This window comes from Halichoerus grypus, chromosome 3 (genome assembly GCF_964656455.1).
Source record: "Halichoerus grypus chromosome 3, mHalGry1.hap1.1, whole genome shotgun sequence".
Taxonomy (NCBI): Eukaryota; Metazoa; Chordata; class Mammalia; order Carnivora; family Phocidae; genus Halichoerus; species Halichoerus grypus.
In genome coordinates this window covers 39,105,288-39,130,599 of record NC_135714.1, presented here as the reverse complement: position 1 = coordinate 39,130,599, position 25,312 = coordinate 39,105,288, and the positions used below count along the sequence as shown (strand labels likewise).

At 37.4% G+C, this 25,312-nt stretch overlaps 1 protein-coding gene across 4 annotated transcripts in view; it reads right to left on the bottom strand.

The window, feature by feature from the left end:
* The window catches only part of ATP10D (ATPase phospholipid transporting 10D (putative)), a 99,048-nt gene that overhangs the window by 53,034 nt on the left and 20,702 nt on the right, over nt 1-25,312 (bottom strand). For 3 of the 4 annotated variants that reach the window (XM_036096667.2, XM_078068568.1, XM_078068567.1), the window contains exons 2-5: nt 20,585-20,911; nt 18,095-18,289; nt 8,010-8,214; nt 5,828-5,913 (exon numbers count right to left, since the gene is read on the bottom strand). In XM_036096667.2, coding sequence (XP_035952560.1) covers nt 5,828-5,913; nt 8,010-8,214; nt 18,095-18,289; nt 20,585-20,874 — 776 coding nt within the window. In that variant the 5' untranslated portion in view covers nt 20,875-20,911. Of the gene's footprint in view, nt 1-5,827; nt 5,914-8,009; nt 8,215-18,094; nt 18,290-20,584; nt 20,912-21,923; nt 21,966-25,312 lie in introns of those variants that run through there. The other variant, XM_036096668.2, reaches the window with a different exon arrangement.

Here is a 25,312-nt window from a genome sequence, read left to right as displayed (position 1 = left end):
TTACTCCTTCCAACCCAGATGGAATCAAGGATTGTTCTAGGCAATGGTAACCTGTGGCTGCTAAAATCATTAGGTGACACACTGATGAGGAATTTTATAATGAAAGGATAAGGCTGAGAACACCAATCTTAACAGAACTACCGATGGGACAAGGGACATCATGGGCCTCCAGATGGTATGGAATAGAAGCACATGTCTCCACAGGATCCTAATCAAGCCTCTGTAACCACAAATCCACCTGGGGTCTGCGGCATCAAGAGATCTGTGAAGCCTCTGAAACTGTATGCAATATTTCCTGCGTGTACGTATGTGTGGATATCTACGTCTATCTTGGTAGAAAGAGAAACTATTTCTTTCATCAGATTCGAAGGTGCCCCTGGACAGTTTACAGGAAGTCAGAGGGCCAGAAAAAAAAAAAAAACAGTGTTCACCACCACCCCAAGGATGCAGTGGGCCAAAGCTAAGTGCAGTATAAACCGCAGCCAAAATGACCTGGCTTATTCAACAAACGGATGGCAGGGGGGCACAGGGAGAAGCAGGGAGGTCTCAACTCAGGAAGAAGGCAATCAGCTCAGTCTAGAAAGGGGTAAATTCTACCAGCTAAATGACCTGATTTCTTGGGAGGGAAAATTTAGAGACATGTCAACCAAATGAAATGGGCAGACCTTATTCTGATCCTGGCTAGGCTGTACTGACTACAAAAAATTTTTTGAGATAACTGGACAAATCTGAACAAAAACTAGGTATTAAATGATATCAAGAAATTGTTCTTAATTTAGTTAGGTGTGATAATGATGTTACGGCTCTGGTCCTTTACTGCTATGTATTCATAGTGAAGTAGTTCCACTGAAATGCTAATGGGGAAGAAACAGGAAGATAATGAAAACAAAGTTGGCAAAATTAGCCCGTGAGTGCTCATTATATTTTTCTTTCTGCTTTTGCATACTTGAAATGTTCTGCAATAAACAATTTAAAAATTATCAAAGTAATTACTTAAGTTATGATAGTGGCAAAAATACAGAGAAAAGTAACTGGAAATTTTTTTTAAATAAGCAAAAAGTAATGTATTTCACCTATTTTGAAAATGCCCACTTCATTTCAGCATTAAAATTAGACTGTTTTCTAAGCAATATACTTCGGTCAGTAAGTTGCTTCTTTTTTCTTACATATAGGAAAATTGTCCCTGCATCTGGCATCCTTGCTATCTGGAAAAATAACTCTTCAAAGAAGGTTTCATACCATAAAGGACAAAAAAAATCGAATTGTTCCTTCACTCCTATATTTGTAAACACCTTATACTAAGAGATGTATGTTTACATTCCTTCATATATGTGGTTTTATGTACAAAGAGACAACCATGGAGTCATAGTCAGGGTCAGCAGTGTCCTTGGGTTTAATTTAATTCTACTTCCTGGTTTTATAGATGAAGAATTTAAGTCCCAACATTCACATTTCCATGTAGTATTCCCAGGCAAACACCACACAATGCTCACAGTATAGCATTCATTATCCCTAGAACCTTTATAGGAACAGATTTAATATACACAAGCATTTCCAAAGTTCCTCAGTAAGATTTTAGATTTTTTTTCCCCCTGGGATCCTTATTTTTCACGATTACATCACTCTAGGTTACTATCATTAGATCAAAGCCTAACTCCTATCCTTACTGCGTCTGCCCAAACATTAAACAGGTCCTGCACTTGACAGGTATATATTTGGCACTTATGACATGGAACCTTTGGACTCTATATGAAGCACTGACTGTCCACATAGAGCTCTTATCCATTGAAGAAGCTAGGTAACATCTGCCACATGCCCAGCAGTCCTGCTCAGATGCTGGGAATGGAAAAACACACACAGTCGTGGCTCCTGTGGTCTAAGGGGAGGTAATTGATAGAGAAATATGTAAGTGTAATAAAATTATTATAGATATTATGATAGAAATCTGATATTCAGCATGCACTGTGGGCACAAATAGGGAGAACGTCAGTTCTACCTGAGAGTAAGACTAGAGAAATCACCATGTAGAAAGTGAGCTTGAGCATCTCAATTTTTGATTTTTTTTTTAAGATTTTATTTGTAAGAGAGAGAGAGAGAGAGAGAGCACAAGCAGTGGGAGTGGCAGGCAGAGGGAGAAGCAGGCTCCCTGCTGAGCAAGGAGCCCGATGCGGGACTCAATCCCAGGACCCTGGGATGATGACCTGAGCTGAAGGCAGACGCTTAACTGACTGAGCCACCCAGGCGTCCCTCAATTTTTGTTGATTTTAGAAAACAGACCACAAAGCAGGAAAGGGATAAGGAGCTAGTTTCGTGGATAAAAATAACTCCACATAAAATCACTGTATCTACCTGAGCTGACTCATTCAATGCTTCCCTGCAAGTTGCTGAAGCCAGTTCTCAACAGAGGCATTAACAGAGCAGACCCAGAGAAGTCCAATCACTGAGGAAGACAGAATCTCATGGAGTGAGAGGAAGCTGAGAGCATCTTTTGGATGTGGATTCCAAGAGGAAGGCAATTCCAGTGGTCAGACCAGGCTGATCAGAAAGTAAGGCACCACACTTGAAGCAGACAGACATCAGGGGAGCCCATCTCGAATGGAAAAAACCAAAGAGCAGGCAAACACGGCATCACGGAATCTGGAGGCAAGTGATAATTAGGAGAATCAGGAGGTTAGTGGGGCCCTAGAGCTAGGTAAGGGCTCTAGGGCAAGACTGAGTACCCACAGCAGCAAAAGATGTCTCCAGTGTGTCCGTTAAGAAAAAATCATGTCCAGTGTGGATGAAGACAGAGGCTGACAAGGTAGACCAGGACTCCGGTTTCAGAAATTTGGTTAAGGCACTCATTAATCTGCTTTCCATCACTATAAATTAGCTTTTGTTTTCAAGAAATTATATAAATCAAATCATATAGTATATATTCTTTTCCACCTGGCTTCTTTCACTCAGCGTGATATTCTGAGATGCATCCATGTTCTTGCATGTATCACCACTGAATTCCTTTTTGCTGAGTAGTATTACATGGTATGGATATCCAATTTGGTTATCCATTCACCTGCTGATGGACATTTGGGTTGTTTCCAGTTCTGGACTCTCACAAATAAAGCTGCTATGAATATTTGTGTGCAGGTTTTGTATGAAGAAATGTTTTATTTTCTCTTAGGTAACTACCTAGGAGTGGGATAGCCAGATCATACAGTGGACATATGTTTAACTTTACAAGAAACTTCCCAATTGTTTAAAGCGACTGTACTTTTATATCCCCACAGGTGGTATCTGAGTGCTCGGGTTCCTCTACATTCTCACCAGCACTTCAGTTCGTGGGTCTTTTTTAACAGTTGTAGCTCTGTGTTTTAATGTATATCTTTTCACATAGCTATTTGTCATCTACATATGAAGTGTCTTTTTTTTGGTGAAGTGTCTGTTCAAAATTTTTTACCATTTAAAAAACCATATTGTTTGTTTTCTTATTGCTCAGTTTTGAGATGTCTTTATGTATTCTGAACACAAGTCCTACGTCCGATACATGCATTGTGAATATTTTCCTCCAGCCTGTGACTTATCTTCTCATTCACTTAACTGTGTTGTTGAAGAGAAAATGGTTTTAATTTTGATGAAGTTCTTTTTTCTATTTTTGGCCTTTTATGGATTGTGCTTTGGGTGTTGTATCCAAGAAGTCTTTGCCTAACCTAAGGTATCAAAGATTTCCCTTATGTTTCCTCTATGTGTAAGGAGTTTCTAATCTTACGTTTACATTTAACTATAGGCTCCATTTTTGGTTAAGTTTTTGCACAGTGAGAGGTAGGGCTTGACGTTTATTTTTTAGAATTTGGACATCCAATTGTTATAGCATCATTTGTTGAAAACAGTAATCTTTCTTTACTAAATTGCTTGTGTACCTTTGTCAAAGGCACATTTATGGATAACAAAAACCAGTTGACTGTAAATGTGTGGATCAATTTCTGGACTCTATAATCTTTCAATCTCTTCTGATCTACTGGTCTGTCTTTATGCCAAAACGACACTAACTTGATTATTGTACCTTTACAAGAAGTCTTGAAATCAGGTGGTGTTAGCCCTCCCACTCTGTTCTTTTTCAAAGTTGTTTTAATTTAATATGGGTCCTTTGCAACCCCATATAAATTTTTAGGATAAACTTGTCAATTTCTTTTAGAAAAAGACCAAACAAAAACAAAAACAAAAACAAAAACCCAAACCATGCTGGGATTTTGATTGGGATTACACTGAATCCACAGATCAATTTGGAGACAAACTGACATCCTAAGAATATTGTGTCTTTCAACCCATGAACAACATGTATCTCTCCAACTATTTAGGTATTTAATTTCTCCCAGCAGTGTTCCATGGTTTTGAGTGTGCAAGTGTTTCACATCTTTTGTCAGAATTATCCTCAGGTATTTAATTTTTTCTGATGCTATTATAAGTTGTATTTGGAAAAATTTCAGTATCTGGTTGCTTATTGCTAATATATAGAAATACAATTGATTTCTGTATATTGACGCTTCCTACAACACTGTCAAACTCACCTATTAAATTCTTATAAATTTTATCAGATTTTCCACAAAGAACATCAAACCATCTACAAATAAAAGACAGTTTTACTTCTTTCTTATTTGATAGCTTTTATTTCCTTTTCTTGCCTGACTGCACTAGCTAGAACCTGCAGCGCAATCTTGAATAAAAGTGGTAAAAGTGAATAACCATGTCTTGTTCCTGATCTTAGGGGAAAAAACATTTAAAAGCATTTAGTCTTGCATCATTAAGAATGATTCTAAATGCAGGTTCTTCATAGATGCCCTTTATCAGGTTGAGAGAGTTCCTTTCTATTTCCAGTTTGCAAGAACAGGAGTTAGATTTTGTCAAATGCTTTGCATCTATGAGATGGTCACTTGGTTTTTCTTTTACAATTTGTTAATTACGGCTTGTTAATATGGTGAATTACATCATGTGATTTTTTCCTAATATTAAACCAACCCTGAATTTTTGAGATAGGTCCCACTGGGTCATGATGTATTATCCTTTTTACACATTGTTGGATTTGACTTGCTATAATTTTGTGTAGAATTTTTACATCTATGTTCATGCAGAATACTGATCTTTCCTTATATGTCTTTGTATGCTTTGGTATCAGGATAACTCTGGAGTTGGAAATTTTCTCTACCATTTTCTCTTCAGATCACCACTATGAAGTAGGTCTAATTATCTCCTCTTAAAAATCAGGAAACTGAAGATCAAAAAGAATAAATAACTTGGTTCAAGGCATAAAGCACTAAAGTGGCCAACGCCAGACCTGAAATTAGGTAAGACCTCAAATTCTAGCTACCCTTACAAAAGAGACATATATACCACGAGAAGTCTCCAAAATGAACACTGTTGTGACTTCCCATACTTTTTCTTACACATGTACCAAACCCTTGGCTAACTTTTGCCAACCAGAAATATCCACCTGATACTCTAATTCTGCAGGAGGACACTATCCTATCCTGTCACCTCGGTTGCCAGTTCTTTCAGACACCTCCTTCCAAACATCATGTCTTGGGCTTACTATGGAGCTCGTGGAAAACATTCTTACACTACTGACAGAGACTTTACAATTATTTTGAGAACAAGCTTTTGTTGTTGTTTTTAAATCATACATAAGTAAATATTTAACTAAATGATTAAAATAAAGCTAAATTAATAGATGGCTAAACACATGGCCTTTGGTGATTTAACTTGGATATATGGACACATATATTTTATTGAGTTAAATGTAACTGCAATAAACAATTCCACTCACACCAACGAAGGTAAGTCATGTATCACTCACAGATAGCCTCGGAATCTGTTGAGGTCATTGTTTGGACTTTCACATTCTATCTTACTGGAGAATTTCTCTGGGTCAACTTCAGAGTCCTAAAAATAAATAAATAAATTAAATAAATAAATAACTGTATATACATTTTAAATCACAACATAAGAAGAATTCAATGTCAAAAAGATGACATTTTTACGTATATCACTTAATTTGCATTAAGCATATATGTGAACATTCTGAGCACATATACATTTAATTCCAACACATTTTATTTAAAATTTAAAAATAAGCTGGACATCAACATCTTACAAAATTCTCTAATGGATTAAATGATAATTTTAGAATGCTTGATGAAACCAATGAGCAAATAAGCAAAGGGTTTTTATAGAATGCAGGCACAGATTCACTAAGAATAAGCCATGTGAACTTTATCTCATTTCCTTGTTTTTATATGAATGTTTGCCTAATAAAAGAAATACTATTGATATATCTTGTAATGCAATAACATATCACGGCAAATGTATGGAAAATCTGAGTTATATAATCATATGATTTGATTTGTTAATCAATTCTTTGAGTTCTTCTGATGTACCAGAATCTCGACTATGTACTTTAAATATATTAATTTCTTCTTTAAAACCCCATGAGGTAGGTGTTATAATTAGGTCTAATTAACAGATAAAGACAGAGAAGCACAAAGAAGATCAATAATTTGCTATAGGTTTCCACATAAGGCAGTCTTTAGAAATAGGACTTCAAACTAGGTCATGGGATTCCAGAGCACTGACCCTTAACTGAACCCAAAGTGTGATGACTAATCAACTGCCATCACCCTTAAAGTAGGTACTTAGTAGTATTTAATAAAATCTCAAATTGTATAAGATTTTTACCAATGCCTTAGTTATATAAATGCTCACAAAAGTGACAATGACAAGCTGAGAGGCATATCAATCACAGGATCCAAATTAAATCCAGAGAAAGAAAGATGGCCCATTGTTACATCAGATGATGAAATTTATTGAAGATTAGGGCATTTATGTGGCTAAAACACTTTTTAGTTTACAAGTATAAGATGAAGGAAACCTGACTTAACAGTTCAGTTTTAAAAAGACCATTATTTTTTTTAGTTTTGATACTTGCATGCTTGTTATTTTTTAATTTTTTTATTAACATATGATGTATTGTTTGTTTTAGGGGTACAGGTCTGTGATTCATCAGTCTTACATAATACGCAGCGCTCACCATAGTACATACCCTCCCCAGTGTCCATCACCCAGCCACCCCATCCCTCCCACCCCCCTCCACTCCAGCAACCCTCAGTTTGTTTCCTGAGATCAAGAGTCTCTTATGGTTTGTCTCCCTCTCTGGTTTCGCCTTGTTTCATTTTTCCCTCCCTTCCCCTATGATCCTATTTCTTGTTTCTCAAATTCCTCATATCAGTGAGATCACGTGATACTTTTCTTTCTCTGACTGACTTATTTCGCTTAGCGTAATACCCTCCATTCACAGCATTGCAAATGGCAAGTTTAAAAAGACCATTCAATTTTAAAATACTTCATCTCAAGTGTTTCCAGAGAAAGGGAAAGGAAATTGATATGTAATCACTATCCATGACATTTTTACATATATTACCTCATTTGCATCTCACAGCAAAGCTATGAGGCAGGCATCATTGTTTCTATTTTAAGATGAACTGATACATGAAATAAGTGACTTGCCCAAGGTCACACAGTAATTAAATATCAAAGCAGGAATTCATTCAAACTCATGTTAATATAACTTTAAAGTTCTTGTTTCCCTCACCACAGCAGGGTCTAGAAAGGTCTAGAAGCTCTGTGGCAAGAGAAGCTACACGAATCTCAAAAAGTCTAGGTATAGATGCAATTACAGATTCTAGGAACAGAAGGTGATTATTTCCATTGCAAAATAACTCTCCAAATTGCAAAATAATTCCATTTCCTTTAATTCAGTTCCAAAAAATACAGGATTGCCAGACTAAAATGTGTGAACTTCAAAGTCATTATATCCTATTATCTATAAAAAAACTTCCACAGAGAGCTGGAAATGGATTAAGTCCTCTGGGATTCTATTTTGTAATAGTAAAAATGAATTTAAAAATCTCTTTATATGTACCTGTGAAAATCTTCTGAAAAGAAAATGTTAATAAGTCACCAACTGAGAACACATTAGTTACCTGCTCTGCATATCCTCGAACCACCTGCCTCTGTTTTAAATTGCTCTCTCCATCAAGACCAGAAGTCTCAATGTGACAGATTCCATCTGGATCAGTAGAAAAGAGTAAGACCATGTCTGCAGGAATAACCTCATTACAGGAAAGGCGAATAAAGTCCCCAACAGCAACATCTTTCCAGCACTGGTCGACATATCTTTTCTCTTTCCTAACATTGGGGGGAAACAAAAGTATAAAGAGAGTATGAAGACAGAAACATATATAATCTTATTTTTTCAGTTTTGTGTATAATTTAAAGCATGTTTAAAGCCTTAGGGTGAATTTTAATCCATTAAATGTTAAAAGGGAAGCCAGAGAAAACCTAAATTCCAGAATTTGTTTCACCTGAAAATTGAGTTACTGAGCTAATAAAACATATTTCTCAGCTCCTTTGTCCTTTGAGGTTTTGAACTATTATGCTGTTTGAGGTGTAACTGGAATAAAATGAACATTTGCTGGGTTTATTCACGTACAACACAATCCCTGGGTACTGCTCTGTTGTCAGGTATCAAGGATCCAGAAATGCACAAGACACATCTACTCTCACAGTGCTTCCTGTCTGATAGGATGAATTAAAGAAAACACCAAAGAAGTAAAATAAAAATAAAATGAGGGGCGCCTGGCTGGCTCATATGGTTGGGTGTCTGTCTGCCTTTGGCTCAGGTCATGATCTCCCGGTCCTCGAATCGAGCCCCGCATCGGGCTCCTGGCTGGCTCAGCAGGGAGTCTGCTTCTCCCTCTCCCTCTGCCTCTCCCCCTGCTTGTGTGCTCTCTCTGTCTCTGTCTCTCTCTCTTAAATGAATAAATGAAATCTTAAAATTTTTTTTAAAAAATGAAATAAAATGAATACTCAACATTTCAAAAATTATTATACTACTTATTAACACCTCTAATTATCACTTAATAGAAATACTGGTAAGACAGTCCTGAGTCTGCCGCAGCTAATCACTAGAAAGAAGGATGGAAAACATTAACCCTTTTCAAAAGTGTAGTTTCCCCCCATATATATTCATTTTAAGGAAAGATAGATCATTTGAAGTTGTCCTGCCTTAAATACCCTGCTTTATGTTAAAGTTTTTGCCATTACTTCTCATGCCTTTTCCTACTAACCTGCATGAATTATGCTTCAGAAAGCATTTCCCTTAGAGGAGAATGAGGAAATCTGTATCACAGATCATCATATCAACTGGTTAAACAGCATTTCATATACAATGTCACCAACCAATATTAGGAAGGTTGTCCTATTCCCTTATTGCCTACCAAATAACCATAAAGAACTGGTATTTGTCACAAAAATACACTTATTTCAAAAGTAAAGATTTATTTCCAATTACATTTATAGAGCTAAATATTCACACTCATTGTCAAAGATGCCTGGGAGATAGCTATATTCTAAATTATACATCAGATTAAATAGAAATGCCACCTTAGGGCAAAACTTGTATACTTTCTGCTCTACAGAATTATATCCGTTATTTCAAGAAATATTTAGCTTAAAGGGCTATCTAAGAAATACATTTTCAGGGCTTATTTTCCCAAAATATCTAATGCACCAGGTTGAATCCAACTAAAGGAAATGCTTGATTACCTAAAGAGTTGGTTAGTTCACAGAGAAAGGCAAATCAATGATTTTGTCCTTACCATTCTTTTTCCTAGTGTTTGTGCACACCCGTTCACTCTTCGTGGAAGAAAGTAAGAGAGAACATCCGAAAACATAGGTATGGGTCATATTTCAAAAGTTCAGTCCTAGAAGTCTAGGAGTAGTGATTTCATTCCATAGAAAATGGGGAGTCACAAGGTTCACCAGAAGAAGAAGGATGGGATACTACTTCTATTTACTAACCCCTGCGACAGAGTAACGGATAGACTTTGGGTGTCAAGCTAGTTTGGTGTAATGGCCAAAAAAACCAATGTAAAGTTATTGAAATAATTCAGGAGAAGAATGAAGATGGTCAGAAGGCAGCAGCAACAGGGATAAATAGAAGATTAATTCAAGACATATTTGGGTTTTTTGACTTAACTACATGTTTTAGGACTTACTACACCATATTTTATGACTGAACTACATGTAAAGGAGTTACCAAGCATGACTCTAGTCTCTAACTTGTATGATGGGATGATGAATGGTGCCTTTCACCACATCTCAAATTTTCGATCAACTGGTTGCATGAGAGGGCAGATAATAAACTCAGATTGGAAAGTTTTTATCTGAAGCGGGATGTGAAACCGAGGATGTGCAGCAATTTGAGGGTTCTGATCCTATGCTCATGGGTACAGATATAAATGTGGAAGTCCTAGGAACATAGAGGGCAGGTGACACCGGTAAGGACATGAGATTCCTTAGGGAAGGAGACTTCAAGGTAATAAAGAAGTGGAAGGAGACCCCAGAGAAAGTAATATCAGAGAAATCTAGAGAGAAGGAAACTTCAAAAAGGGAGTAATCCTAGTGAAGCAGCAAAGGGGCCAAGCCTATGGTATTCAGTGATTAGGATGTCTGTTGACTACGGAAAATGCTGATAGAGTGAAATTGTTGCTGGGAGTATGAATAAGGAAGTGAGACCTCCATGAACCAGAGAGGGACTGGAAGTTGAAGAAGTAGAATATTTCATGATGTTTAGCTATGAAAGGAAATAAGGGGTAAAAGCAGCCACTGCAATGAAAGGTAAGTCAAAGGACAAAGGATGAGAGTAATTGGACATGAACATGAGATGTAGGAAAGGAGTCCATGGAACAGGCAAGGTAGAAGACAGAGCACTGAGTGGGGGATGCTGGTGGAAGCTATAAAGAAACAAGGAATGGGATTAACAACACAGAGGAAAGGATTCCTATCACAATAAAGGGAGTTGCCTCTTCATCTAAGGTCAGAAGTTGTTGAAAATGTGAATGATGCACGAAGGAATGGGGGGTACACAATTCATGTTTCATGGCCTCTACTTTTTCTGTTAGGAAAGCTACAAGGAAAATTTGCTAAGAATTTGTAAAGATAGGAAGAGAAGACAGACTTGACTCTTAGGGTTAGGAATTTTATTTTTCTTTCAAACATAAGAAGTAGGATTCCTCTAAAGGACAAGTTTATTTATTCTACATTGGAACAAAATTTAAATGAAGCCAATTTCATAATTAACTTCATTTTTCCCTATTTGGAGTATACACCAGGATTTCAAAAAAATACCTAATTTGCCCAACAGCTAGCTAGTTCAGGTCAATAAACATCTACGGACCTTAATTTATGCCAGTTACACGTTAGGTGCTAAAAATACACAAATGGTTAATAAATGGTCACCACCCTATACAAGTTATGGTTGAAATTAGAAAAAGAGACACAAACAGTACTTTCATAAGAGAGAGGTATGCATGCCCAGGTTACTATGGGAGCCAATAGTTGGGGTTAGCCCCGGAGGAGGTGAGTCTTGATGGATGACCAAGAGTGACTCAGGTGAAGAAAGGTGGGACAGTGTATCAGTCAGGGTACAAAGACATAGGGAAATAGAGAGCTCGTGTGTAAAAGCAACTGCAAGCCAGTGACAATGCTCACTCTGCCACATTTAACTAGCTCTGAAGATTTCTCATTGTGGTAGACTCAAAATGAGACTATATTTCCTTACCCAACAAAGAATTAAAGCTAGTGAAAGGACCTTCTTCTCCCACAGCCGGAATGTTCAGCTAGAATTTCGTGCATCTACTTGGTTATATGTGCTTCTGAACTACTCTCATTGGACAGAATATTGCTCTCACAATTCCTCCTTCAGGCAAACTTCTAGACCCATTTCGTTTCTTTAAGAGTTCAAGATCACACATCTTTGCTACATAAGCCTTGGGAAACACTGGGAAGGACACACTGGACTATTAACTGTGATTCCACTGGAGTGGGAGGAAGGGGAGAGGTAAGAAGGAAGGGTGGAGAATGTAAACTTCTACTTCTTGCTTCGACAAATTTAAAGAGAGAAAGATGAGAGTTATGAACAAACTTTTCTCTTTGACTTTAGCATTTTCCCATAAAATCTTAAAAAAATTTATAATAAGCAAATAATGAATAATCATTGCATACAACAGCAAAGATTTATCAGATGCTCTATATTCACCAGCTGATTTAATTTTTGTATCAATGTTATGTGGTTGGTCCTATAAATGAACTATGATCCCTGCCCCCCTGCCTTTATAAGTAAGAAAAACTGGTTTTGGCAAATTAAGTAACTTGCTCAAAGTCACACAGCTCCTAAGTGGTCCTGGGATTTAAAACAAGGCTGGTAGCTCCAGAGCCCATCTCTCAAGAAGCAGACTTTACTCCAGCTATAATAGTCACTTCCTGATGACCACCAAATAAAAAATGTTTTAGTTGTATATTAGAAAGTGAATTTGAAGAACCATCACTTTTGAAAACATCACACAAAAGGTTGATTACCTTAGAAGGCCACTGATATTTAGTCTTATTTTAAGAAGCATGAAATTCTATGAATTTACGAGATTCATGAATTTATGAGATAGTCCTAAAATGTTAACATTAGCCAGTTATTTTGAAACTCCTAAAATCAACACAGTGATTTTTAAAGATCAGAAAATAACATAGGGTCCTGGAGGGAAGGCATTGTATCTATTTTTTTTTAATCTACTTTTCCTTTAAATCTCAATCTCTCAGTGCCTACAACACAGTAAGGCACTCAAATTTGTTAAGTGATTAATAGTTTTGTTTTCAACACACCTCTATTATCCTTGAAACAAAACTTAAAACCTTATAAACGGCTGTTATTTGAAAGGCAATATTGAGAAAGTTAGGTTTTCCATAATAGCTCATTCCAACTTAATTGAGGTATAATAAAGTTTAAATGTTTAATTTCTAGATTAGTGTTTGTTATTTCCCAAGATACTTGCCCAAAGATAAGCACCATGTGAAAGACCACATATTACAAATAAGAATCAAATTATCTGCACAGAAATGTTAATACGCTTCTTCCAAAAGCTTGCACAATCTAATGGCTTCATACTTTCACCTTAATTTTAGTGAGGAATAATTTGTTTTCTAAAGTGATGTCTTTGCATTTCATAGGAATTTAAGTTAGCCTATTTAAATCGACAAGGCATGGTCTTATAACCTACCTTTATTTCTTTATATCCTTATAATTTGTTCCAAGAACAATTTGGGGGGAGAAAGGTATTATTTCTTCTGCAATACCAAACAAAAGCAAATTACATAAAATAACAGATAAAAGGACAAAGTTACCAGATTCTATTATGAAATGCAATCATAAAGTGGTATCTTGGATAGACCTTAAACAATTGAATAGAAAATTGCACCTTATCTTTAAGTTTATATGCAAATCATCTAAAATAGATCTGGACTATGTCCAAAAGGACACCTGAGAAAAAAATTATACCAGGTCTCCCACTATGCAATTTTAATATTTATAAAATCATGCAGTGTCCGAAAGAGTTCTCAAATGTTGATTAAATAACTTGATAATGTGGCAAACTCCAGCTAATAGTTATTACTAACCTACGAAAATCATCACAGTGGCTAACCTTTACTTAGCACTTAGAAAGGGCTAGGTTCTATTGATTACTGTTTTATTACTATTATATTCAAAACGAAGAGAACTGGGGTTTAGCTAGCTTATGCAATTTGCCCAAAGCTAAATATAGCTAATAACTGAGAAAATTAGGATTAGAACTTATTTAGAACTTAGAAAAGCAAACAAACACACATTATCAACTTTAAAGTAGCACTAAAAGTCAACAATCATTTAAAGACAAGAACCTATATTTAAAAATACATATAAGAAGCATTCTTCCCATTTGCTAAATTTGGTATTGCTGAGTAATTTTTAAATTGTTCAAAATCTGGACTTTGTTCATCATAGAATCATTCTAAAATACTATTTCCTACAACTATTTTTTGAGGGTAAGACTCTATCAATAACACCTCTCTATCCCTGGCATATGATAAGACATAAATGTCATCAAATGATTCAGAGCAGTATTTTAGTAGAATACTCATGACTTTAAAATGAAAACCATGAGCTTTTCCTATTATTTTTAGTTTTCTACATAATACATGAGTTTTTCTGGTTAGCTTTAGATCAGATATGAGTATAAGAAAAAAAATAGACCAAATTTTTCCTTATCTAAGTACAAGTCATATCATCCTACAAAGGAGGGAAAAAATAGTTTTGTTTCTGGATCTTTAAAATGGATGTTGAGAAAGTCACTGAAGAATTCTAATAATGAACAGAATTCAGAATCCTTCAGGTTTCAGCTTAAGTATCACTTTATGTGAGCAGCTTGCCCTAACCATTTCCTCTGTGGCTCACATAAAATGGAAGACAATTCTACTATCAGGATAAGCCTTTGAGTTATTTTTCTCCCTAAAGTAAACAAAACAAAAATTACATCATCTAGTTGAACTCTTGGTCAGTCAAAAGAGCCTTAAATTTGTTCAAAATATACTTTTTATTAGAAAACTAGCCTTTTGAACCTAAATGTCTTTTGTTCAGACTTGGTAACTAGAATAGAATAGAATCTCTAGTCTGACCAATTTAGAACTACAATCTTAGGAACTTAGAGTTTAAACGAGAACACTAAAGTCAATCCAAGAAATGTATCAAATACTCTGAGATGTCAGAAGAAAGAGTGGCAGCATCTGTCTAAGGGAACCTGTCAAGTCAGCTCAGAGGCTGAAGGAAGTGCTTGCCTACTTCTGGGCTCAAAGCTCAGTCTTCTAGCTCTTCACATTTTCTCCCTTGGGGATTTAAGTCAAACTCCTCACTTCAAAATCACCTCTAAACAGACTGATGACTTCAAAATTTCTTACAATAGCCTTTCCGTCTGACCAGAACTCCTGTAGCATGTTCCTATTTGCCCGCGGGGCATTTCCACTGCATGCCTGTCTTGCTATCATTTCCAGTTCATCCTACCTGAGGTGAATTTAATGCTCCCTCTTTCTATTGGTGGTACTTTTATCCTCCAAAGCTCAAAAATCACAAAAGTTCACCAAATTTAATTGGGTTCTTCTTCACAGTATCTCTTCTATGAACCCCTTCCTGTACCTTGCCATCTACTCCCAGTAATGCCCTGGACTGATTAGCAGAGGCTGATTTACCCTCTTTGTAGAGCCTATTCCCAGGACTCGAGTGGACCAATATTCCTCAAGCACAGCTTTCACCACATTCCTTCTCTGCTCAAAAGATGGAAATGAGCAAAGGGTGGGGGTGTGGGGGGAAAGAGAGACAGACACACATGCAAACCAAGAAACAGACTCTTAACTCTAGAGAACATGCTGGTTACCAGAGAGGAGGGTAGGGGATGGGTGAAATCAGTGTTAGGAATCAAGAAGTGCACTTGTGATGAGCACTGGGTGATGTATGGAAGTGTTCAATCACTATACTGTACAACTGAAATTAATTATTACACTGTATGTTAACTAACTGGAATTTAAATAAAAACTTAAAAAAAAAAGATGGATTCTGTAGAGGCTGCTTTTAGGTAACAGGCTTGAGTGATGGAAACTTGACCCAGGCAAAAGGGCCCACAGTGACCCCCCCGGCTGAACACAGACGGCCCATCAGGCGACCCACCTCAAAATATCCATAAGCCTTAACTGAGCAATGGGCTACTTACAACCAGGTATGATTACCAGAAAGGGGAGACATTCCCTATGTCGTCAGACCTCCTCACCTTCCCCCTTTAAAAACAGCCCCCACCCACTGCCTCATGGCAGACAGTCTCCTCTGCTGTCCTGCCCGCGGCTCCCTTGTGGTGTGTTCAATAAGCTGCTATCGCCTTTGTTCTGCCTCAGGTGAATTCTTTCACCACCCCCACACCATGTATGCTTCCAAATGATCATCGCCCCACATTTGGGGGCCCCTGTCCAATTGGAGAGACACTGCAGATTCTCTACCACTGAAGGAAAATATCCCTGATGGTTAATTTCAAGTGTCCGCTTCACGAGGGATGCCCAGACGCTGGTTAAATGTTACTTCCGTGTGTGTCTGTGAAAGTGTTTCTGGGAGAAATTAGCCTTCAAGTTGAACTGAAGAGACGGTCCTCCCCAGTGTGGGTGGGTACCATCCAATCCCTTGAGAAGAAAAAGGCAGAGTAAAGTTGAATTTACTCTCTGCCTTCCTGAGGCTTGAGCTGGGACACTGATCTCCTGACCTCAGCATCCCTGGTTCTCAGGCCTTCAGACTTGGATGGGAATCTACACCATCAGCTCTGTGCCTCTCGGGCCTTCAAACCACACTGCTGGCCTTCCCGAGACTCCAGCTTGCCGGTACTGGGGCTTCATAGCCTCCATTACCACGTGAGCCAATTCCTGATAATAAATCTCATTCCTATTGGTTCTATTTTTCTGGACAACCCTGATTAATACACCATTCAAGGAGTAGCCTGGTGTTGGAAGTCCCTCCACAGGAGGCCTCAAACTCCCTCTCTTTTCATTTCTCATTACTGCTCCTAGAGCTGGTTTCCCCCTCAGGCCAAGTCAATATACGCAGCATCCCCAGAACACTCCACAAGCCTTCCTAACCTCAATATGGGGGGGTGGGGGAGAGGTGACATCATAAACTTGTTTGTAAAGCAGTTAACATATTAGATTCAGAATTTCACACATCTGTTCTAATGATGACTTTTTAAAAAGTAGATATATTTCTCATGAAAGGGAACACCGGACAATTAATATTCCAAACTTCGTTAATTTTCATTTTCATAAAAGTATGAAAAGTGAAAATTTCATTTTCATAAAGACATGGGAAGTGTTTGCAGTGCAATATTAGGCTAAACAATTAGAATAAAAATATATGGAATATAATCTTTATTTTGTAAAACATACACACAATGCACACAGGACTTAAAGGAAGATACGGCAGTGTTATAATTAGTTGTCTCTGGATACTAGGATCACATGTATAATTTGTAAATGTAGATTTACAATATACAGCACAGTTCCAAACTCACCTTTACAGACTATTCTTAGCTACACAGTCTTTCTGTTTAATAAATACTGAAGATACAGGTCTCCGTGACAGCAAATATGCTTCAGAAAAGACCTCCTATTATGAATGCTTTCTGTTGCTGCAATGGGGTGAGTTTTATAAGCCTCTAGCCTTGTGTACAAAAAAAGAACACTCTTCCCCATTTTTCAGTATCCCCTTCCTCCATTGGTAGCTCTTATCTTTTTCTTCATATCCCATCTTGTTTTTCATATCCATTCATATTTTTCATATCCCATCCTCTTTTTAATCCCAAATTGTAACATCCAGGATTAAAAACTATCTGCTAGCTTTCCTTCTTATGAAGTTTAATTCTTTCCATTCCACTTATACATAAGTTATAGAAGCTTTTGCTTTATCAACTCCTGGATTGACGATGGCTTATATAGATCTTTCTTGACTTATGAAAGGGTTAAATCCCAATAATCTTATTGCAAGTTGAAAATATTATAGGTGGAAATGCATGTAATACACCTAACCTACGGAACATCATAGCTTAGCCTACCCTAACTTAAACGTGCTCAGAATGCTTACATAAGCCTACACTTGGGTAAAATCATCTAACACAAAACCTATTTTTATAATAAAGTGTTGAAAATCTCATGTAAATTACTGACTACTGTACTGAAAGTGAAAAAAACAGACTGGCTCTATGGGTACAAAATGATTCATTGTTTACCCTCGTGATCACCGGGCTGACTCGGAATGAGGTTCCCTGCTGCGGCCCAGCATCATGAGAATATCTTACCATACGCTAGCCCAGGAAAAGGTCAAAATTCAAATTCTGAAGTAAGGTTTCCACTGAATGATTACTGCCTTTGAAACACTGTAAAGTCAAAGAATCCTAAATCAGACCATCGTAAATCAGGACCATCTATACATTTTGGTTCTGCTAGGACACCTGAATTAAATTCACTACAGGTCCTTAATAAATATTAGTTGAAAACATCACCACCACCAGCATCACCAAAAAGGGTCCTGATCACATCTAAGGGGGAAGAAAGTAACATTCTGCATGTTTCTAAATGACACATGTATATTCCCTAGCCCAGCTCCTGTTACACTTACCTACTGTAAACTTTAGTTACTAAATTGTTGATCTGTTTGTCAATTTTATATTTGCGGTAATCTTCCAAACCATCTTTTATTGCAATAATTGTCAGGACCACCACGAGAGGTAGCATTGTAATTTCCTTTTGGAAGGCTTCTACCAAAGGCACCCAGTTCAAGACAGCTAGAAACAGGAAATATAAATTGGCAGCCCTGCAATCCAAACACACACAAGGAAGGGTTAACAAATCACATAAAAGCCTAAAGCAAAAGGAACAAAAATATCTCAGGGCATTTTCCTATGTTTCCCTTAGTCGATTTTCGATGCTACAGAACAGAGAACTAGCCAAACCTGACATATCTGAACAACTGTCACTCCTGTAGATATACAGCTCATGGCTTTACTGTAATAAATGAGGTATTCTTTATTAAATATATGATAGTCAATATGTGTATGACAGTCTTGAGTTGTGAAAACATAAGAAGCATCACAGAAAACACTACTTTCTTTTTAAAAGCTCAAAAGAGGGGCGCCTGGGTGGCTCAGTCATTAAGCATTTGCCTTCGGCTCAGGTCATGATCCCAGAGTCCTGAGATCGAGCCCCACATCGGGCTCCCTGCTCCGCGGGAAGCCTGCTTCTCCCTCTCCTACTCCCCCTGCTTGTGTTCCCTCTCTTGCTGTGTCTCTCTCTATCAAATAAATTAAAAAAAAAATCTTTAATAAATAAAAAATAAATAAAAGCTCAAAAAATTTAGAGGAAATTCAATGTTAACACATTGTAGAAATAAATTTTTCAAAACCCCAACTCTCTAGCCTTCAGAAGTTAATTTGCATGTCCAAACATTAGATTCAAACAAGGCTCAAGATAAATAGAGATGCCTGGGAGGTTTTTTTTCCCCTTGAAACCAACCCTTCTATTTCAGCTTTTATGAGATTCATTTCTTCAGGAACTTCTTCCACTTCTTTATTTTATATATTCAAATACTCCTCCACTGGCCCCTAAGGTAAATTCAAGTAGCCCATTTCCTTAAAAGAAACAGAATCTCAATCCTGCATAGCCCCTCAAGTTTTTATCACATATTTTCCTCATTAACCATTAAACTTCTCAAAATTAATTTACCCCCATTTCTCCTTCCTCACCTCCAACTCCTTGTATTCTGAGAATTCTTACTTAACCTTTTTTGCTACTTTTTGGCCTCAGTTATTTCCATGTGGACTGTATCCAAACCAACAGCACTGACCCTGAACGCTGTTCAAGTTTCAGATTCTAATTCATAAAAGACAGAATCACCCATAGCATGTAAAGCCATTAATTCAGCAAATTCACATCTATATTTTAAACGTACCCATCATTCAGTAAATGTATATGGAACCTATATACAGTGAATAATGAGAATGAATATATGCAGAATGAATAATGAATGTTGAGAATCTGTATATTCACATTAGCATCTCAAACTCAACATTTATAAAAACCAAATCATCTAGCCAAGTTTTTTTTTATTCCTGTCTTTACTTTTTCTGCTAATCCTCCTGGTCATTCTCAGCTCAATATGTTCATACCATCTTTTTACTTAATTCCCTGCATCTAATCCATAATATCTGTAATAATCCTTCTTTTCATTCCCACATTTTTCTAAGCTCAGGTCTTACCACTCGCCAGGGTATATATAGCATCTCCCTACACGTTCTCTCTGCCTTTGCTTTGTTTCTAATTGCGCCAGGCAGAGGGCTCTACTTTCCAGACCTCAAGCAATGTATGCTACTGCCTTTCTGCTTTTACGTATCATACTCCTTCCCCCATCTGAAAGGTGCTTTGCTGACACCTCTGCCTTGAAAATCTCACCAGCTCTCCATAATTAAGTTCAAATGCCCTTTCCTCTTCTCTTGCTCCATTATTTCTCTTCTGAGGCTTCTATCCTACTTGTTAGCACTTTATAACACTCATCACATCCGCTGTCTTTTCATTGTATACACATCTTGTTTCCCTTGCTAAAAGCAAACTCCATTAGGAAAGGAGCACCATTTAGATATGTATTTCCTTCAGTGCCTAAACTCATAGGAGAGCTTCAATAAATACATATTAAACTGAACTATATGTCGTTGCTTCATCTAGTGAAGAGCTCTATTTCCCCATATCATCAAGTAAGAAAAAGCTCAAATTAAAACTCAGCATGGTCTAATGGAAAGAACATGGAAGCAAGAGTGAAAAGACTCAAGGCTATAGGGTCAGCTCCTAATCACTGGCACGACATTGGGTAAACCAGTGTAACAAACTTTGTTTCCTAATCTATCATATGAAAATAACAGTATCTTCTCTGGTCAAGAGAAAGCATCTTACCACTTGTAAAGTGCTATGTGAACATAAGGGCTCATCATTTCACAACAAACTCTACTAGAATCGTCAAAGAAAATGTCCCAAGTCTTAGCTTAGGTAACATATAATGTTATAGAAATGAAAAATCTTATGTTAACTAGAATAACAAAGAACATGTTAAGACTTTTACCTGTGAAATTGTTCAAATAAATTTCTTGGCACAAAATTTAGAAGTGTGTACTTCGTTGTCCGTATTCGGTTATTCACGTAGGTGCCAGAGTACTTTTCATACTCATCCTTGAAGGGCCAGAGGTGGGGAACAACAACCCGGTGCTTTCCTGCCAGTTTGGGAGTCTGTGAGGACTTGCCCCCGCAGACAAGCAGAGAGGAATAGCTGTATGACCTCTCATCCTCGTCCCTGTTTCTACCGCCCATCAGCCGTTGCCAGTGATACCTGGCCCATTGTAGACACTCAGTCATGCCCAAAATGCGGTGAGATCCAGGATACGCAAGTGATCTGGCAAAACAAACAAAAACCCACTAAAACACTCCTCATAAGCCTCTGGAAAGTCTTAAAGGATAGTAAAGGTAGTAAAATTAGAATTTTTTTCCACATCAAATAAATATATGACCAATGGTTCAATGGGTATAAAGTACTACTACTCTTTGGAACTAGTAAATGGGAGAAAGTAAAACTAGTCTTTGGAACTCCGTTTTAGCCAAATTTTTTATTAAATAAAGCATACACCTTCTGCCTCAAGAGCCAACCATCTGACCATTTAAGCAACAGGAGACAGCACCTAAAGGCCACCCTATAATCTGAAGCAAACAATCTGGGTTTAATGTGCACGTCTCTTAATTTATCTGATAATTAGTTTTCTCATCTTTGAAATGGGAGCGCCACACACGTGAGGCAATTTATGTAAGGATTTAATGAGTAACATGTAAATTATCCAGCATAAAGCCTGATGCAGAATAAGCAGTCAATAAAATCCATTCTGTGAAGATTACAAAAATGCCCACAAATTCTTTCCATCGCTGTATGTACAACCCTTCATCCATCAAGTGATGGAACCCAAGCACTCAGGGTCTAAGTGGGGTGATAGGCATGTAAATATATAAATGCAATCCCAGGGATAAAACGTTGTTTGAGGGGACACCTGGGTGGCTCAGTAGGTTAAGCGTCTGCCTTCAGCTCAGGTCATGATTCCAGGGTCCTGGGATCGAGTCCCGCATCGGGCTCCTTGCTCAGCCTGCTTCTCCCTCTATCTGCAGCTCCCCCTGCTTGTGCTCTCTCTCTCTCTGACAAATAAAATCTTTAAAAAACAAAAAACACTGTTTGAGACACTGACGTAGTTTGGGCAAATTATTTAAGCTGGCTTCCTTCCTAAACTTCATTCGAAGTTTACAACATGTCTACTTATTATTTTCTCTAAAATGTTATATTAATCAGAAATTAATAGTTTACCCCTAAGCACATAAAATTGTATCCAGCTTTCATGGATCTGAAATCATAGATCATTACCTACCTGAAGATCTGGTCCAATTACATTCTAGTAATTCTAGTGAGTCAATATTTTTAATAATCCATTCTTCTAGCACACTTATTTACTATACATTGGTCCTTAAGCAATCCAACTGATTACAGTTACGCAGCATCACTTTATCACTGTATTTTAGAAAATAAGTTGAATTACAAGTAATAATCTAAAAATCCATCATATCTTTAAAAAGTATATGATCTAAAGCAAAATAATAAAAACAAGTAAGAGCAGAAAGTCCTTTTAATGGGAAGAATACAATAGCCTCCAAGTATGTGTATCTGTGTCTGGATATTGAACCCACAACATAGATAACCTCTATTACCATTGAGAGAAAATATTCATAAAGTCAGTCTTATCAGTTTTTTTTTAAGATTTTATTTATTCATTTGACAGAGAGAGAGAGAGCATGAGTGGTGGGACAGGCAGAGGGAGAGGGAGAAGCAAACTCCCCACTGAGCAAGGAGCCCACTGTGGGGCTCGATGCCAGGACCCGGAGATCATGATCTGAACCAAAGGCAGATGCTTAACCATCTGAGCCACCCAGGCAACCCAGTCTTATCAGTTTTACATTAATAATGGAAATGAGAAAAAAAACAAAACAAAACAAACTTCTATCCATATCAGGTCTCTGTCCTTTGGAGTTTGCACTCTAAAATATGTGTTCATAAAGAGTTAAATCAGTAAACATTGGCCAAAATAATTCTATCTTTTCAACATAATTTTTTAAAAGCCCACATATGAAGTAATATGAAAAGTCTGGTTTTCACTTCAGTGTATAAAAATAGCTTCTTAACCTATAACTAGTAATGACAGTTTGAGTTATTAAAGTAGTTCATAACATATCCAGAATCTCCCCCAGAATAAGGATGTAAGAAAGTGCTTTATAACTGAATCAGTAGATAATGTAAAAATACTGAACAAATCATGCATTTCACCCCATGCACATCAGGGGACCTAAGACAAACCTCATGTTCTTCAGAGGGTTGAAATTTTATAGTATTTCTAGAAACTTTAAGTTTTCATTTCCAATTAAATTCTCAGTAAGACATAGGAGTGTGTATCCCTCTGGTGTCCACAATCTCAACAATAATATAGATTCTACTTAAATTTTTAAATTTCAAAGTATAATTTCTTGAGAATGCAAACAGAAATAATTAAACAAATACGACATGTGGGAGGTATTAACTTTTGGTAATTTATGGTGTATCTAACAAATAACCCCACCCTCCCTAGTGGTGGTTCAGAAAAACAAACAGCTTTTCATTCCAAGGATCTATTCCAGAACCTTCTCTCTCCCCACTCACTCAGTTCCAAAGAGACAAATCTATGACTGAAGAACATTTCATTTGCCAAAGTATCCCCACATCCACCATCCTCTGTGCCTCTTCAATGTCCTGAAACTTTTGTTAGGTGCTCTACTTACTCACATATTGTCTTCCCTCTTCCCCCCCTTTCTTATTCCCAAGAAATTTTAGTGAGGATAGAATTGGGGCTGGCTTATTGCCCTCTTCAGCCATCAACTCTCTGTCCTTCTCTCCAAGGCCAGGCAGCTCATATCTTCCAATGCCTTCCCCTCAGCACTGCCATTCTCTCCTGAAAAGTGATGACTGGACCAAAGGACTGATCTACACAAGACAGAGAGGTTGTTAGTATTTTCACGGGATTGAAGAAAAAAGACCAAATGTGGAGGTAATTGGCAAAAATCCTTTCAAATTTCCAGGTTAGAATTTAAACCATTTTATATTGAGCAGCAATGGCCAAGGATCTACTTAGTCATTCTAGTTCAAGCATTTTCAAAATGTGTCTGAATGCACCGAATTGGTTTCAAGGTTTACTAATACATTGCTATACACACTTTGGAAAGACACTGTGTGTTGTTGCACATGTGCTGAAAGCCTACAAGGAAATGAACAGATCCACTTTCAGCTCCTGTTCTGGTAGAAAGGCTGGGGAAAACAGCAGCTGGACTAGAATGTTCAGGCAGGGCAACACTTTTCCCACCACAGCCAGGAGCAAGGAGCCTTTTAATCCTTCTCCATCTACTCCCAGCAAAGCTAAAAATGTATTAATATGTAGAGAAGGCTCTGGTATTAATAATGCTCACATAAATATTCATCAAAATTTAAGATATGAAAGGAAAGCAGATCACAGTCATACCTCATTAAGAATCAGCATGAAGCATTATATTTTAAAGCTCAGACTTTACAGAGTATTTAACCTAGAGGTCACAAGCCAGTGGCCCTTAAGCAAAATTCTACTCAATGATGTATCTTGTATCATGATGTTGGCAAACACATTGTAGTAATTTTTTTTTTTAATATAGGACTGATTTTTAAAATAGAGATAAATTCACATAAAATTTTGATATTTAGTTTCTCTTAAAAAAAAAAAAAACCACCACAGAATATTGGGCATTTATTTTCACATGGTAACAAATGTGAGAAGCCTTTTTACTATAGCCCCTGACCTAACCCTTCATTTTCCAGTTCACCTATTTTAACTGAGTAAATGAGCACTCCGTTCACCACTTTTTGAGAAATCAGATTCTTCCTGCTCTATAGACTCTGGCTCGAATATTAGTTGTATCACTTATTAGGTATGTGACCTATGTAATTAACCTCTACACCTCAGCTAGCTAATGAAAAAAATGAGACACCATGAAGAGTCATGGGGCACACCAAAGACAGCGTTCATTCTATCCCCCACTCTCCTCTTTGGCAATTTCTCAGGTCATACAGAAGTCAAGGTTGGTAACCCTGTAAACTGGGCTGAGGTCCAAACTTTCAATATATTGCTTCTCAAATTAAATAAAGTTGTCCAACTCCAAGTAAATGCGCAGTTGAATATATCTGTTGATACATGGAAAGTAACCAGCATTAAGTAGGATACAAATAGAAGACCAATCACAAAAGACAGACATGACATAAAATGACCTTCACACCAGCTGACCTCATCCTCAACCATTCTCTCTGAAATTCACCCCAACTATGTTCATGAACAAACTGTATTCCACTTGTCTGGTATTTTCTAAGCTTCCCTCAATAACAGTCCCCTAGGCCCCTCCCCTGGAGATCCTGATTAAGAGGATCTAGAATGGGGCCCATGAATGTGGAATTTAATTAGTACCCAGGTGACTTATCAAGAAGGTTGCAAAGCACAGCTTATACCCTGCATCTCTGCAAATGCTGCTTTCTGGAAGGCTGATCAATCCTATCACCCACTCACCACACCAGCCCCTATTCATCCTTTGGACTGTTGTAGCTTGGCCATGGGGTTGGGGGGGAATTGAGGAGGATCCACACAGGAGATACAGTAAAGCATTCCCTGCTCTGCTCCCATTATGATCCTGAGCTTGGCTCGGTCACTGCACTTGT